The sequence below is a fragment of the Chelonoidis abingdonii genome, chromosome 4 (genome assembly GCF_003597395.2).
Source record: "Chelonoidis abingdonii isolate Lonesome George chromosome 4, CheloAbing_2.0, whole genome shotgun sequence".
Taxonomy (NCBI): Eukaryota; Metazoa; Chordata; order Testudines; family Testudinidae; genus Chelonoidis; species Chelonoidis abingdonii.
Window position 1 is genome coordinate 98,728,561 of NC_133772.1, and position 18,008 is coordinate 98,746,568.

General features: G+C 41.0%; 1 protein-coding gene across 2 annotated transcripts; it reads left to right on the top strand.

The window, feature by feature from the left end:
• The first annotated feature begins 9,728 nt into the window (after nt 1–9,728).
• On the top strand, nt 9,729–16,541 carry ACTC1 (actin alpha cardiac muscle 1). Of its 2 annotated transcripts, XM_032774999.1 has the most exons (7): nt 9,729–9,788; nt 10,667–10,815; nt 12,096–12,420; nt 13,514–13,675; nt 13,798–13,989; nt 15,651–15,832; nt 16,224–16,541. In XM_032774999.1, exons 2-7 carry the CDS (start codon nt 10,687–10,689, stop codon nt 16,365–16,367), a joined length of 1,134 nt encoding a protein of 377 aa, XP_032630890.1. In that variant the 5' UTR covers nt 9,729–9,788; nt 10,667–10,686; the 3' UTR covers nt 16,368–16,541. The 2 variants fall into 2 exon arrangements, with proteins under 2 accessions (XP_032630890.1, XP_032630891.1); XM_032775000.2 differs by lacking the exon at nt 9,729–9,788 and having other exon boundaries at nt 10,604–10,815.
• Nucleotides 16,542–18,008: the final 1,467 nt, after the last annotated feature.

Below are 18,008 nucleotides of genomic sequence, written 5' to 3' on the forward strand. Positions count from 1 at the left end.
TAGCAGAAGGAGTTAACACGTGTTGCAAGAGACCATTCCAACGGAAGTGGACAGTTAACACCTGCAGTTATAAGACAAAGAAGAGTTCATGGGTTACTTATTGTTATAATAAACCATAAATCCAATTTTCTATTCAGTCCATAATTTTTGTGTCTAACAAAGTTATGAATTTAAGCTTCCTTTGAGGGTGAGGACTGAGAAGTGAGTGTTTTGTGAAGTGTTCACCCACAGGTTATATGGTATTGTATGAGGTATATCTTGCTATGATAAGGATGTGTAGGATCTATGGATAGTGAAAGGCGTATTATGGAGGGGTATTGATCATCACTGCAGGTTTTGCATCTGTTATGGCCGGATCTGGTGCCACTTTGAGTTGGTGTGTCCTGGTCTGTGGGGAGTTTGTTTCTGATGATCAGATTGGAGAGATGGGGAATTGTTTAAAGGCCAGAAGTGAAGGCTTGGGAAATATTTATTTCAAGATGTTGTTCCCATTGAGTATGGGTTGTAATTGTTTAATGATACCCTGTATAGGGTTCCAGTGTGGGAAGACAGGTGACAACTAAGGATGTGCAGTTGTAGGATTTTTTTTTTTGTATTGAAGCAGGTTCTCTCAAGGTATTTAGGTGGCCTGTTCCATGATGTAGTCTATTTCTCTGGTGGAGTGTCTTTGTCTGGTTTTATATGTGTTAAGATGTGTATCCCAGACTTTCTCCTTGGAGCATATTCTGTGGTCTCTGAGTGTCAGGCTGTAGACAACAGATTTCTTGGTGTGTTTGGGGTGGTTACTGGCTCTGTGAAGGTAGATGGGTTTCTTGTATATAGTTGTTTGTAGGGTTCCATTGCTGAAGTTGATCAGGGTGTCTAGGAAGTTGATGTTGGTGTGGGAGTGTTGTAGAGAGAGTTTGATGGATGGACGATGGTTGCTGAAGTTGTAGTGGAAATCTATGAGAGAGTTTAGTGTTGGATTGAGATTCACTTACTCAGCAGAGGGATCTAACATCTTCATTAAGGCAAAACACTCAGAAAGTAGTGATCAGTTGCTTATAGTGGGAAGCTCATCAGGATGATCTCATCAGAGTTGCCTCTGGCAGCTCCAACCTCCCTTTGTTACACAAACTTATTTATAACTTTTTGCCATCTTAGACTCACACATATGTATAAGAAAACACTTGCAAGTTAGTTTAAACCAGTCTTTTCTAGCTCTTTAATTACTTTATTTTTATTTTTTCTCACAAACACGATATTTGAGGCAGGCAGCGAGGCCATCATTGTGAGAGACATTGGTGTAGAGGAAGGTGACCTCCAGGGTGACAGTGCTGGTGTTCTGAAGGAGGGTGTTAATGCTGCAGAGCTTCTGGAGGAAGTTGGTTGTGTCTTAGAAGGAACTGGCCCTTTGTGTGATGAGTTGTTTAAGGATGGCTTCTATAAGTGATGATATTCCTTCAGAAAGAGTTCCATAACCAGATATGATGCGTCTGTCTGGGTTTCCTTGTTTGCATATCTTGGGAAGCATGTAGAAGGTCCCTGGTGTGGGTTCATGAGGGATGAGTTTGTAGAGTTTCTCTTTGAGTGGTTTGGGAAAGGATTTGATGATATCCCTAGATTTCTGTGAACTGTGGTGTGGGAGGGACTTCTTTGAGTTCTTCATAGTAGGTGGTGTCAGAGAGCTGTCCGTTGGCCTGTAACACAAGAACCTTCCCTTGTCCTATGACTGCAGAGTTGTTAACTGCCCACTTCACTTTGAATGGTGTCTTGCAAGATGTTTTAACTCCTTATGTTAAACAAGCTGTTCTACCTTGTATTTAGCTTAACATTATGAGTACATTTCCCAGATCTGAAGAAGAGCTCTTTCACCAACAGAAGTTGGTCCAATAAAATATATTACCTCACCCACCTTGTCGCTTTTATATTTATTAAGTTAATATTTTTACATAAAATCCTATGGAAAAATAATTGCACATCCATCATAGATAGAAAATTCAGAGATCTTCTGAAAAAGTTTTTTTATTTTGGCTGTTTTCTCAGAGTAAAATCTGTAGTCTTTATGGTCTACAAAAATTGCAAAACTGTGTTCATGGTATTCATGACCTAATTGTCTTTTCTGGGAAGTGCAGATCTTTTCGTAAAATCAGAGACAAGGAGTGAGAAAATGTAGAATAAGGGTACAAGCTTGAGAAATTCTCTCTGTAGCAATTTGAATTATGGTCTCCATACACTACAGAGTCCTTTCTAAATCTACTTGTGCCAGGGAATAGTCCTTTGACTAATTAGCTATTTTTCAAATAAATCATTTGCTATCAAAATTCCAGAGAACCTTTTATTTGAATGGTGCATGGTCTGAAGCTTTAGATTTGATTAATGAACTGCTTTGCTGCTGATCCTTCACTGCAGTGTTACTGCATTCCTTTGGGACAACATTTCAGTCAATAGAATGTTAGAATTTAGGTCATACCTGGGATGCTCAGCTGCAAGCAGTAATTTCAGGGCTCAAAACTTGGACCAGATGCCTATAAGTCAGAGAATGGTACAAAAAAATTGGAGCTGCAGTAAGGTCTCAACATGACTGGCCCTGCATATATGGCAAATATGTCTACCCTTAAATGGCTACAGTGGCACAGCCACAGTTCTGTAGCTATGCTGCTTTATTACTTCAGGGGAGACACTTACTGCAGTGACGGGAGGTGTTCTCCTGTTGGTGTAGGTAATCAACCTCTCCAAGAGGCAGTAACTAGGTTGATGGAAAAATTCTTCAATTGATCTAACGCTGTCTACACTGGGTTTTAGGTGAGTGTAGATACATCTCTCAGGGGTGTGGATTTTTCATGCCCAGGAGTGATGTAGCTATGCCAATTTAAATTCTCACTGTAGGCCATCCTGGAGACTAGGACAGAGGATACTCTAAGAGGGAAATTGAAAGTAAAGTGGATGTAAACTTGGAACAGGAAGTCAATTGCTTTTTGTATTTGGATCCACTTCTACCATCTCTCTTTCTCTAATCTTTATTTATTTATAAATCTACATAACCTATGTTCTTACAAGATACCCATCTCTGTGATATCATTATTTCATTGAAAATGTTGGGTGATTGTTCTGCAAGATTCACCTTTCTGTGGCAATGAACACTAAGGAAGCCTGAGTGTATTTTAAAATAACATAATCACTAAATCTAAGTGACTGGCTGGAATTTAACATTAAGCACTGGTGGTTTTGCAGAAATATTCCTAATATTAAAGGAATCATGTTTACATGATTTCGGAAGTTGATATTTTTAAATCAGATTGCTTTATGTTGCCTTCACAGTTGTTGTTGTTTGTATTATAGTAGTACCTGGAGGCTGCCATCAAATCAGAGTCCCACTGTGCTCTTTCCCCACACAGCCGACAATCTAAATATAAGATTAAGACTAACAGGTAGATACCACAAACAGAGGGGAGGAACAGAAGGTAAAAGTGGGAGAGTTGTGCTTAGGGAAATAAGCAGCAGTCCTTTGTCTGGCTAACCATTGAACCAGAGGTTTGCAGGACTGTTCTTGTCATAAACAGATAAGTAAGAGTTAATAGAACAGAAGTACCTTATATCTCTTTTGACTGTAAAGGATTAACAAGTTCAGTAAGCCTGGCTGTCACCTGACCAGAGGACCAATCAGGGGACAGGATACATTCAAATCTTGAGGGAGGGAAGGCTTTGTGTGTGCTGTTAGTTTTCGGTTGTTGTTCTCTCTGGGTTCTGAAAGTGACCAGATGTGCAACCAGGTTCCTCTCCAGTCTCTCTAATACAGGCTCTTATAAGTTCAGAACAGTGAGTACTAGGTCGATGAGGCGAGCTAGACTTATGTTTGTTTTCTTTATTTGAAAATGTGTATTTGGCTGGAAGGAGTTTAATTGTGTATTTGGCTGGAAGGAGTTCAAATTTGTATTTTGCTGAAAGGATTTTAATTTGTACTTGTATACTTAGGCTGAGAGGATATTCCCAGTGTCTATAGCTGAAAAACCCTGTACCTAATCCATCTTAAATTTACAAAGATAATTTTTACTGTTTTTTTTCTCTTTAATTAAAAGCTTTTCTTGTTTAAGAACCTGATTGTTTTTTTATTCTGGTGAGACTCCAGAGGACTGGGTCTGGATCCACCAGGGAATTGGTGGGGAGAAAGGAGGGAAGGGGGAGAGAGAGGTTAATTTTCTCTCTGTGTTAGGATTGCTTTCTCTCTCAGGGAGAGTCTGGGAGAGGGAGAGAGAAGAAGGGAGGAAGGTGAATTTTCCTCTCTGTTTTGTGATTCAAGGAGTTTGAATCACAGTATTTTCCAGGGTAACCCAGGGAGGGGAAGCCTGGGAGGGGGTGGGGAAAGCGTTTACTTTCCTTGTGTTAAGATCCAGAGGATCTGGGTCTTGGGGTTCCCCGGGAAAGGCTTTGGGGGGACCAGAGTGTACCAGGCACTGGAATTCCTGGTTGGTGGCAGCGCTACTGGTTCTAAGCTGGTAATTGAGCTTAGAGGAATTCATGCTGGTACCCCATCTTTTGGACGCTAAGGTTCAGAGTGGGGAATTATACCATGACAGTTCTTCCTGCTCTTTTTGTGTCAGGATGTTTTAGAGCCCTGGAGGAGCAGGAGACAAGGAGGTTTTAAGCAACATTTGCACCAGTCCCTCTATCCCGGACTGCTATATGACCCTAATGTAATTTAGATCACTCTGGGGCCTGTCTAAGTTATGACAGCCTCTCTAGGATGCCTTTCAGGCCAGAGCTGCACGAAGTCTTCACAGTGCTACGTGCTGGGCCCTACCCTTGGCAGAACCTCTGTGTTGTGAGGGAGTCCTTGGAAGGCAACCTTACAACTGTCTTTTGCTGTTTGGAAATGGGTGGAAACCTCCCCGTCTGGGCCCTGTGCTTTTACAGCCTGTTTATGCCACTCTGGCCATTTCACCCAGTGTAAAGCAATGTAGCAGGGATTGGGCTCTCACCCTTTATTTGTGAATGGGATGTTGCAAATAGTTCTTTAAGGGCTGGAGATTCAGTACTTCCTTACACTATTGCTCACATCCATCTATATTTTCTGCCCCTGCTGCTATCAGCTTCATAATAAAAGTGTTTTGGATGCATCTCTAGTCTCCTATTGCCCATCTCATTATTCCATCATTTCAGTGCACACTTAAGGTTAATTATAGACACACAGAGCTATATGAGTGAGAGAGAGAGAGACATGATAACAGCCTGCAACTATGTGAAGGACATAAACATGAAGGAGACAGAATTTACGTAGTACGATACATGGGGCTATAACTAGGACAAATGGGATAAAACTAAGAAAGGGGAAAGTTAGGATGAATATCAGGCGAAACTGCTTGACAGTGCAGTTATTAAGCTGTGGGATAATGTTCCGGGGAAAGGGAGGAAGCTCTGTCACTAGATACTTTCAAAATTAGATTGAACAAAACATGATAAAATGCATCACAGGGAACAATTCTGCACTGTCAGGAATGATCTAATTCTCTTTTTCAGTTCTAGCTTCTATGACTAGAGTGTGTCTACATATATCCCACATATATGATGATAGCCATATGATAAATTTGCCATGTATCTTTAATATTCTTGCCTGCACTCTGCCCACAATTCAGCCTCTGCAGGGATAATTTCTTCCAAAACCATACATAGCTGCTATGGAAATAAAATCTGTCAGAGATGTTTCCTTGCAAATGTACAATTTCTCATAAAAATGACATTGGCCTGAGGCTCCATAAAGGCAATATTCAGCTCTGATCCAGTGACATGTTTGATATTCTATGGTACCTTGAGGCTAGGTGTAGGTGCTTTATAGCACTGGAGTGGGATGAAGCTTTTGTTTCCAAACCCTAGTAGATTATGAGATATTGGACTCCAAAAACATCATGACACTATTATGTATGTAACAGGTATTAGATATATTTTTAGGTTTCTATAATATATTAGTTATAATTTTTCTCCCCCACAGAGGTCTGCACAGTGGATTTCATTGTAACTAAGACAACTGATTTTACAGGGAGAAGGATGCACAATTGTACTTACAACATTTTAAAAATTTCCAAAAACACTTCTATAACAGACCACCTGTATATATAGGACACATGATGGTTTAATGTGATGAGAAGGATTCATCCACACATATGTAGATATACCTATAACATCTGTAGATAATCTAAAGAATAAGTTGATAGTATATAAACATACTTAGAAAGGGAGGCCTGAACCAGCAAACTCTCTTATTGTATGCAGTGTTTACAACTGTAAATAGTTCAATTGAAATCTTAAGGGCAATAAACAGTATACCTGGTAGAAAGTGCTTCCAGTATCAGGGCCTTATTTTCCTGATTTCCTTCCTTCACCTAAAATACTACAGTGAATAAGAGATGCTAGGTATCTGGGTTATCACAAGGTCATAATACTGTTTTTTTAGCATGCAAGAGCTAACAGTCCATTGTGATTGCAATTCTAAGTCAAAGCAGTTCCCTGTTAGTTTGAATACCACATCAAATTTTGCTTGCAAAGGAAAAGCAGACTTGCTCCAAGTAGCACCTGAGGTGCTGTAAGTCTAGAAATGAAGTGGTTGCCTTAGCACACATATGGCACAACTATGCTAATGAAATGATGTGTGCTTCTCCATTAACACTTGTTAAACACTTCAATCTTAATATTCCTGGAGGACAAACTCTTTTTGGATATGTGAAAATCATCGCTATTGCAGCTCCCTGTACTATCTAACAATCCCTTCTGCTTGCTTTTCCTTTGCCGCTAATATACTGCTTGGGCTGTGGCTGATTCTTAAGAAATGCATCCTGCAGGTAAAGAGACTCTAGTCATTTCAATTTCTGGAATTCCCTTCTCTCCTCTCCCTCCCCCCTCGCCTCCCCTCCCCCGATGATGGGTTTTGTTGTTGTTTGTTGGTTTATTTATTGCTGCTGTAACATCACTTTTTGGCAGACAGCTGGATGATTTTGACCAAATAAATGAGTTTATCTGGGTACTTGTGAAATGGCTATGAGGAAACAGGTGCCATTTTGGATTTAATATACTGTGCAGTGCCCTGTTCCTTTGACCTTGGCATGTACAATAAGGAGAAAGAGATTTATTTAGCTTTCAGGGGCATCTAGGTTCTAGTTTCAAGCCTTGTTGTGTTTTAATTAGAAAATTACAACTTGAACAAGTAGGAGTGAAAGAAGATATACATTTATAAAGGAAATACAAAGGAAAGGTCAGGCACAGGACCTACTGTCCCTGGTAAGTCTTGCATACAAGTGCTGGCTTTATTTGTCTCAGTTTTGAGACACACTCTTTCTTTCTTTCTTTCTTTCTCCAGCCAAATGAACATAATATGTGACAGGGAGGGTCTGAGATTGGAGGAATTCAAAGTGGCTATCAGTAACTGGCTTCTATGTAAATACTGTAACAACTCTGAATGGAGGGACAGCTGAGATAACACTGTAAGCTAATTTTTACTGCTGGTGAAAAAGGCCAATCTGCCACGTTGTTCAGTTTCTGCAGAAAAGATGAACTTTAGGAAGAAGGAAAAAGAGGGCAAGAACCACTTGACAATACATGTGGGAACCTGCCACTGAATCAGAAATGTAATAAAAATGGAAAATGAAGTATTAAAAACCATTACTAATTTGAAACCATACCCTCCCCCCCGCACACTATATCCATGTGTATATACACACATATATGGGTACATATATAAAAAGATATCAAAATCTCTCTAAATATCTAATTATGTAAAGTATTTCTATAAATCTGTCTCTACTCTGCCTAATCTGTTTATAAGTATATACTTTTTTGTGTACCTTGCCATACCAATATTTGATTTATTTTTTTACAATAAACTTAATGAATGTGAAGTTTGTCTGTCTCTGATTCCCAAGGCAGAAGTACGTGAAGCACAGCCCTCCACTGTAATGACCTCTTTCTGTCATTGTAATTTACAGCCTTGAACCATCCTTTATATATATCTCTAGGTGAATTTTTATATATTTTTTTAAAATTGTAACAGTGTCTCACCAGAAACAGTGTAGGTCTTCTCAAGGGAGTTAAAGTAAAGCAGCAGCCAATGTGGCTAAGATGCTTGTTGCAATATCTACAAAGTTGTGTTCATAAATGGACACAATCCCAAAATGAGCTGGAGAGCAGGCTGGGACAGGTAGGTCACCCAGAGCTAAACTTCTGATTAACTGTTTGCCATTACACAATATTTATTGAATTTATCCTATCTGTAAAAGAAATTTAAGATGCAAGAGCCTCTGCCGCCTCCTTTGAATGCAATATAGAAATGAATAGTATTGCTCCTCAGTGATTTCCACTCATCACACTCATTTCTCAGTGCAACGAGAGCACAGAAAAACTGTAGCTTTGATTATACTCAAAGACCTTTCCTCTCACATTTTTTAAGATGTATGTTTGACAGAAGTCTTTTGCAGCATCTAATATGTTTCATGCACAAGATTTGTAGCTAAGTGACTGATCTGTCTGAGCTGCTGCTGCTTTCCCCCACCTCTCTTCACTCCCTTGGGCTCAATTTTTCCTTCCCCAGAGTGTATAGCATAGACAGACATTAACATGTCTGGGTAGTTTACAAGCTGAGCTCCCGAAGGACACTACTCTGCAGTATAATAAAGTTCCTTCAGGAAACACGTTGACAATCTGTGCCTTCACATACCAGGCCAAACCCACTCAAGGGATGCCTCTCCAGTCTTTCTATTTTTAACTGAAAAAAAAAATATTTTAAGATATATGGATTTTCTAGGTTCCACTGCTGGAACAAATTATCAATGTGGATGTTTCAACAGAGCAGGAAAACAACTGCCACATTACATTAATACCATGGCTGTTTTTGTTCAAGTTGTTCCCATCCTCTCCCCCCACCTCTCTCCCATACATATCACTATGCATTACTGATTCAGTGAGCACTAAAAGTACAAAAATGGGGAGTTTATCTATGTTATTGTAAGCCAACAGATCCTGCTTTGTACTGCCTGTTGCCTGCCAAAAGCAAAGGAGGGCACAATTTTTTCTGTGTGTATTCATCAAAGTTTAGAGAATTCAAGTGTGCATTGCTTCTTGCTGAAGCAATGCAGGAAGCATATGCTGCCTTCTGTCTTAATACAGGAGCAAAATCTGAGATTGTAGCTACCAATGACAGCTTCACACATCAGCCTGCTCACCTGCTGTCATTAAATATGGGCGTCTTGATTATCCTTCTCAATTAAAAAAAAAAGCAAAGAAGCCACCACCACCAAACAAATGTATTTTGAGATTAATGATCCAACTATTATCCTCTTGAAATCTCACTCCTGGTTGCTTACTTCCCACACTGCAGTGACACATGCCAGACACTATGGCAGCTAGAGCTTAATTCATTGATCTTTTTACAGCTTCCAGATTATTTAAAACAGCAAGATGGGCACCCTCCTTTCATTCACCTTTTTAAAAATATTGGCCCCCAGAACAAGTATGCATGATTTTTCACATGGGTTCCCTATTTGGCCATCCCATTTGCTGTTAGAATGCTACCCCCTTGCTTGCCTTACATGGCCTGTGGGGCCCTGACTGCTCTGGCCTACTCTGACTTTTGCCTTCCCTTACTCCATTCATGGCTTCACCGCTACTCAATGGCATGAAGCCGCCCAAATAAGGAAAAGGTGGCTGGCTTGTCCCTCAGGAACGTCTGACTGCCACTGCCACCCAAGAAGTATAAATTGGTGTATCTCCCTCTGAGTCAGTACCCAGCTTTTTCTCAGGAATCCCAAGCAGTAGGTGCTGATCTGGTGAGTAGTACAGCTGACCAGCCTATCAGTCAAGTTCCCAGCTGCTCAGCTGAAGGCCTCCTTGGGGAAATTAGAAGATCAGACTGACAAAGAGGAGACAATTTCTGGATTTCTAGATACAACTGTTGAGAGGCTGCTTTGCATCTGTAACATAAGGACTAATTTTATTTCTTTTTTGGGTGAGGGCTGGGAGAGGGGACTGAAGCCTATAAACTTTTCATTCATTCATTCATCCTTTCATTCATTGCTTTTAAAATAATAGTGATTGCCACAGGTTGGCTGTCTGGGGAATTATAGACACTACAAACAAGTTGTGTCTGAAATTCCCCCAGGACGGCTCTCAAAAGTTTTCTAGTCCTTCAGAGAAAGATCTTGGACGACATTTCTTTAAAATAATTCTAATAATGCTCTGCTAGAAGTAAAAGTGCATTTGAAGAGCCGAGGGAAAAATATTAACTGATTGTATGTATATAAAACCTCCAAAAGGGTGGAGAAGTGTGTTTGCACTGTGTGGCAACGTCCCCTGTCATGTCTACGCTTACTGCAAGCAATAGCTAAGCTGCATCAGTAACAGTAAGGAACAGGCAACAGCTGGAGGGCAGGGTCTGCCACGAGTTTATCCGTGTGTGAAAGAGAGAGAGATCTAGAAAGTGATTGATTGTCTAATATCTCTCACTGCCCAGTTGGGAGCGGGAGCGGGAGCAGGAGCAGGTCCCTTGTTGTGCGGGTAGAGAAAGCTGAGCCCGGAGCGAGGGTGTGGGGGTGTGTGTGTGTGTTGAGGGAGCTCTTGGCCGGGCGGGATGGAGCGGGGCTCTGCAGTCTGCTGCCTCCCCCGGGGGCTGCACGGGCTCTGGACACGCGGCCGCGCTGTCTTGCAGCTCCCTGCCTCCCGCCCAAGATGTGTGACGACGAGGAGACCACCGCGCTCGTGTGCGACAACGGCTCCGGGCTGGTGAAGGCCGGCTTCGCCGGAGACGATGCTCCCCGAGCCGTCTTCCCTTCCATCGTCGGCCGCCCCAGGCACCAGGTAACGGGCCCCGCCGCCTCCTCCTTCAGCCCTCCGACTCGCTGAGCCCCAGCTCTAGCCCCCACCTGCCTCTTAGCCCCGCCGCTCTCTGCCGAGCGCCGGCTCCCTTCTCTCCGATGTTCTTCTTCCCCCGCTCTGACCCTCCCCACCTGCCTCACCGGACTCCTTCCCCACACCCCACTCCTGTCTCTACAATCCCCCCTCATGAACTTCCTCCTCTCCCCACACGCTTCTCTTCCCCCACTATCTCCCTCTGTCTCATCCTTTTCTCTTTCAGCTCCCTCCTCTCCCCTGTGGTTCTTCACCCTCACTTAACTCCCTCCTCTCTCATCTTTCCTAGTTCCTCCCTCCTGCCACGGAACAGATCTCCTCCAGCTGGTGTAAATCCATAGCTCCATTAATTGCATTTACATTACCCCCGGACCTTTTCATAGACCTCTGCCTCGCCATCTAGCTCATCTAACCCTTCAGGCCACGGCCACTCCCTTTGAATTATTCACTGTTCTTTTCTCTTCTCTTCTCTTCTCTGATCCACTTCCTCTGTTACTCTTTACTGTTTGCCCCAGACCCTTTCCCCTTCCTCTTATCTCCCCACAGTGCTTCCTTCTTTCTCCCATTCTCTTACCTCTCCATATTGTGATAATTAAACCAGCATATAGAAAACTTTTAGTAAACTGTTCCCCCCACCCCCCACCCAAGAGCTACAACTTCCATGCCAAAAAATATGTAAAAGCTCAACAATGGTGTTTGATATTATGGATTCATCTTTTTGTTTTCTACACGAGATATAAGCCCCCCCCTTTTTTTTATACTATACTATTTGCCATGATTTCCAGAATGCAACAGTTGTAAATGGTTACTAGTTTGTGAATGATTATGGCTATTGTCATGGATGCATTTCACTGTCATGGAGATAGCTATAAAAACCTTCTCCCATCCATCTATCCATAGCTTCATTTTTCATGAAATTATATGGTTTGCTTTCCACCATAGCCTAAGGTATGTGGGAATGAGCTAGCTGAGTTTTCCTGTTTTATGTTTGTCACTTTAATTGATTAAGTGAAGTAGGATTTTTTTAAAAGAGTCAGCCATGTGTTGACTTAATTAATATTCAAAGTAATTAATGTTGCTTTCCATATTTAGCCACATTTTGGCATAGTTCATGTATTTTTCCTTGCTTTATTCCAAATAATATACTTAGCTTTATGGTATGATTAAATCTGTGCTTAATAATGGTGGTTCCCCCCTAGAAAATGTTTCTTTACATTTTCCTCCATTAGGGTGTTATGGTTGGCATGGGTCAGAAAGATTCCTATGTAGGTGATGAGGCTCAGAGCAAGAGAGGTATCCTGACGCTGAAATATCCTATTGAACATGGCATCATCACCAACTGGGATGATATGGAAAAGATCTGGCACCACACTTTCTACAATGAACTGCGTGTGGCCCCTGAGGAACACCCTACCTTGCTCACGGAGGCCCCCCTGAACCCTAAAGCTAACCGTGAAAAGATGACCCAGATAATGTTTGAGACTTTCAATGTGCCAGCCATGTATGTGGCAATCCAGGCTGTTTTGTCCCTGTATGCCTCTGGTCGTACCACAGGTAAAAAGATAAGTGATTGCTATAGAAATGTTTCCTTTCAACCCCTCAACTCCAAAAGAAAACAGAAAATTGTAAGCAGTCTTTAAGGCATTCAGATTCACAGAAAAATGATTTCTTTCAAATATGGCACTGGTAAAAAATTAAAACAGTCTACTGAATGTGCAGAAGGATTTTCCGGTGATTAGGGTACCAGCCTAGGACTTGGAAACCTTGTTTCAATACCTTGTTCTGCCACAGACTTCTTATGTGACGCTGGGCAAGTCACTTAGCCTCTCTGTGCCTTATTTGAGCCTCTACTCCATAGGGGTGTTCTGAGGCTGAATATATTAAAGATTGTGAAGTGATTTGAGATCTTCTGATGAAAAGCCATAAGAAATTGGTATTATTAATTTATCCATATTGCTTTATAAATGAGCCTCAGTTGCCTTATGTCTATATTGACACAGATGTACCAATGCAGCTATTCTGCTGTAAGATCTCACGTAGCTGCTCTATGCCGATGGGAGAGAGCTCTCCTGTTGACACAATTAAACCACTCCCAGTGAGTGGCGGTAGTTCTCCTGCAGACATAGCACTGTGCACGCTATCACTTATGCTGGAGAAACTTATATTGCTTGGGATATGTTTTCTCACACCGCTGAGTGACATAAGTTTTGCCAGCGTAAGTGGTAGTGAAGACATGGCCTGTTTCTCCTGTCACTTACAGTGATGTAAACCAGAAGTGACTACTATGAACTCACTGAAGTTATACTGCTGTAACTGGTTTGAGTGGAGACTCAGGCCAAATACTTTGACTTCAGTTGAAAACAATGATCACCGAGATAGTGCTAGTGAGGGTACGAAAAGGCTCTTACTCAAAGTAAATGGAGAGTGAGATTCTGAATCACCCTGAATGCTCAGTAATAGCCATGCTACTAAAGGCAGAATGAGCCAAATCCATTGTAACTGTTGAATACAATATAGAGCTATGCTGATTTACATTATGTTATATATACCTTCTTTTCTTACTGACTTGTGTATTGAAAGATCATGTGATTTCTGAAAAGTTAGATGCTTCCAGGTGTATCTGATCTCAGTCATTTCTCTCTTCCAGGCATTGTTCTTGACTCTGGTGATGGTGTCACCCACAACGTACCTATCTATGAAGGTTATGCCTTGCCTCATGCTATCATGCGTCTGGATCTGGCAGGCAGGGATCTGACTGACTACCTCATGAAGATCCTCACTGAGCGTGGCTACTCCTTTGTGACAACAGGTAAGTACATCTCATCCTCATCTCCTTGCTAACATCTTCTCATCTCTGTCAAGTCACTGGGGAATTTCTGCCTCTGGCAATCCCCCTCTTCAGACTTTGACTTGCTTTCTGTGTTTCTGTAGCTGAACGTGAGATTGTCCGTGACATTAAGGAGAAGTTGTGCTATGTTGCTCTGGACTTTGAGAATGAAATGGCCACGGCTGCCTCCTCTTCTTCTCTGGAGAAGAGCTATGAATTGCCTGATGGTCAGGTGATCACAATTGGTAACGAACGTTTCCGCTGCCCAGAGACTCTCTTCCAGCCATCCTTCATTGGTAAGTGCCCTCAAGGACTCCTCCTTTGGCCGTGAGACCAAGTGAACTGTAAGGCTTGGAGAGTCCCCATTCCCTACCTACCTATTCAGCTAAACTTGGCATAAAAACAAGCAAAAAAATGGATTAGCTTCTCCAGTCCTGCTAAGCTATGCTTGGTACAAAACTATTGAGAAGGTGGCTTGCTGACTGAGCACTTGGTTAGTTTCTTGGTGCAGATTAGACTAGCCTTCAAATTGCAACTGCACTAGCTGTCAGTGCCTCCCTGTGGCCATTCCAGCAATTGTGACAACCCAGGACATGGGGACACTTCAGTCGCACTTCCTCTTTCCTAGATAAGTGCCTGCACTGGGATGCATGAGGGGGTGGTGTAGGAGCCTCTATTGTGGCTCTGTGCTAGCAGAATTACATTAGGGGAGATTCTTAGCTATTATAAATCAGGATAGCTCAGTTGAAGTCAATGGAGTTCTGCTGATTTGCACTAGTTGAGGATCTGGCCCATAAGTAAGTTATTCCTATTGTGCTGATGTGGCATAATTATAGGACTCTGTCCTTGCAGAAATGTTATTGCTCAGATATAAATGTCTTAGAATTAGTAGAATGTCACTGTGTCATTTGAGATTTTCCATTGGTGAATTTTGCTGAGAGAGTATTTGAAAGGTTTATGTCTTATACTTAAAGACAACATCTGCTTTTACTGAGAAGTGAAGTTTCAAAAAGAGAGGTTTGCATCTATGTATATACCATATACTTATATACTGTCATCGCTAAGACTGTAAATTCTGCTATAGAGCCAAATAAATTTGATGGCTACAACAAGTGTTTATAGCATAAATCCTGTGTGTTAAATGCAGTTGTTCATCAGCTGGCATCTCGTTGCAGATCTAGTTTCATTGCTTTCAGGAAGCACCTGTTAAATTAATACATTGGAATGTAACCTATGAACATTTGCTTCTGATGTCTTTCCTCTTTATATGCATTGCTATACCCCTTGTCCGTGCCTGGATCATCTCTTGTCTTGATAACTGAACCTTTCTGGCCTGGCCTCTCCATTTTCTTTTTTCTCCAGTCTATCCAAAATACTACTGCTAATCTCTTCTGCTCTGCTCTGCTCCTGTCTTTTACCAGATCAAATTAAAGCTCTTTGTCTCACTTTCAAGGCCCTACATAATCTCCACTCATTTTATATCTCTTCTGTCATTTCCTCCTATCCCTCCTTTCTACATATATTTCTACTGATCCTCTGTTACTGCTCTTTGCTGCGCACTTCTTTTATTCTGCTCCACACACACTGAGAAGCTTCCCCTCTCCCCCACTGTCTCCAGCAAGTGACCTCTCCTTTTTAAAACTTACTTGTTTTAGGATTCTCCTTTGTGTTAATCTCCTTTAGTAATTATTATTAACCAGTAGTTTTACAATAAATAATGTCTCCACACCCTTCCTTTATCTAAATCATTGTCACATGTTTTGTTTTGTTTTGTTTTGTCTCTATTATATTGTAGCTCATTCAGGACAAAGATGGTATATTTTGCTATGTTTTATGACATATACTTTTTTGGGACTATAATAATGCTTATTAATAATTGCTATAAATGCTCACAGATCTTTTACACAAAAATTGTCCCTCCTGTATAATTTGCTGATCTATCATCTTGCCTTTCAAGGTATGGAATCTGCTGGTATTCATGAAACTACCTACAATAGCATCATGAAGTGTGATATCGACATCCGTAAGGATCTGTATGCCAACAATGTCCTTTCAGGTGGTACAACCATGTACCCTGGTATCGCTGACCGCATGCAGAAAGAAATCACTGCATTGGCTCCTAGCACTATGAAGATCAAGGTGAGGGGTTTGGTGTCACAAGAAGCAGAAACTGGGGTAAAGAATGATCGCATTGGACTAAATAATTAATTTGGGTGGTGGGAACAATTCAATAGTAAGACCAAGAGCTGCAGAATTAATTGGGAATAACGTGATTGAAGTCAGAGGAATTACACTGATAAGAAGCAAGTGTTAGGAGCGGCAAATCAGGCTGTAAATTGCAATTGAGAATATTGCATATATTGTAAACTGGCTGCTGGAGATGTTACCAGTGATAAGATAGGAAAGTTCTTTCGTAATTTTATGTAGTCTGTAGCAATTTGGAATATCAAATCACTATAATCATGTAGAGTAGCTGTTGGAAACTCAAATTATTGAACTGATGAGGATTTTGTTGCTTATCCTTCCCTAGATCATTGCCCCACCTGAGCGCAAATACTCTGTCTGGATTGGTGGCTCCATCCTGGCATCTCTGTCCACCTTCCAGCAGATGTGGATCAGCAAACAGGAGTATGATGAGGCTGGTCCATCCATTGTCCATCGCAAGTGCTTCTAAGTGCCTTTTCCTCAATTTACCTCCCACTCAGGATGATGACATCATGCTTCTTGGAGTCTTCCAGCAATCCTTCCTGAACTCTCTTCAGTCATTGTACAGTTTGTTTACACACCCGTGCAATTTATTTGTGCTTCTTCTAATATTTATTGCTTTATAAATAAACAAGATCTGGGACTTGCAACCTACAAATAATTTTGTCTTTTTTTCCCCCTTTTTTGCTCTGAAAATTAAGCTGTATACAAACTGGGCTTTGGAAAGTAACACAATACATCAATGTCTTTGAGTGGGTGTCTTTTTTTAAATGGTGTGATTATGGGCGCTCTGGCAGCCATGATATATTAATTCAGACTTTTTTTCTTTTGGAATCTGAAATAAAAGAAACCTCTTATAATAAAGAAGTGGTTTGGGGGTAAAACCAGTAAGTAGGACAAGTGGAAGCAAATCACTCACATTCATTCTTTGGGTTTAAATGTGATTTTTTCAATTGCTAATTGGATTAGTTATAATCCAAGTATTTTAGTACCAAAGTCTTGCATACCAAACACAGTTGGAAAAGGATAATTATGTTCATATGATCAGAGTTATTTAAAACTAATTAAAGTAAATCCTTAATGCCTGAAGAACCCCTCCCTTACCCATCCAACGTGTCTTCTGAAGGTTATACATGTTTGTGATTAAACATTAATCCAAACTGACAACTTGACCCCTTCCCCCACCTCGTCAAACCTATCAACAATTCTGAAACAAGGACACAAAAGCTTTATTGTACAAGAGCCAAACAAAAATTTGAAGTCAAAAGTAGTATAACATACAACTATTATACAGTGCTTAATTTATAATGAAAGAGGTGCCAGAGCGCAAGCAACTAGGTACCCAGACTTAAGCAATTTTTTTTACTTTCATAACTGACGTGGCAAGTGCAGAGGTGCCGGGGCTATGAAGTGCCAAGGCTAGAGGTGCCAAGGCTCAACCCTGGCAAGCCCTGGCACAAATGAAGCACAGCTGGTATCCTAATGATTATTTTTACATCACCTTGAGTGCCCTAGACACTTTTAATTCTTATTTTCCATCTGACCCAGATACTGAGATGAGACATGGCCTGGCGTTCGTAGGCTTTTTTCTGTTCCTCACTCTTTCTTTTCATAACTATGCTGCTGGTTGGGTATCTTCTAAAAATTTAATCAATGAAATGTGTAGTACCAAATGATATGGGAAACTATGGGTTCAATATTATCAGCATGTTATAGAATACATACAGGATGGGACTCACCTAGGCTTGATTTAAGCAAGCCCTTAAGCACATGCCTAACTTCCGGCGAGTGCTTAAAGTTAGGCATGTGCTTAAGCACTGTCCTGTATCAGGTCCCTCTAGAATGACTGGGCTTTAAAGGTATTAAAGATCATGTTTAAAATAGGTTTCATACTAACTTTTTATATTCTTCAACTGCTATACAAGATAGGAATACTGAATAATACATTAAAAATAGGGGACATGCACGTAGCAAGAGACTTTTCCCATGTTTCTCCCATTTACTATTCTGAAGTTTAACTAAAACTTTGGACACTTGGATGTAATCTGTGGATAAGCAGAAAAAAAAGCACTTTCTGTTGTACAGAGATGTATTTGCCCCTGTGAATATA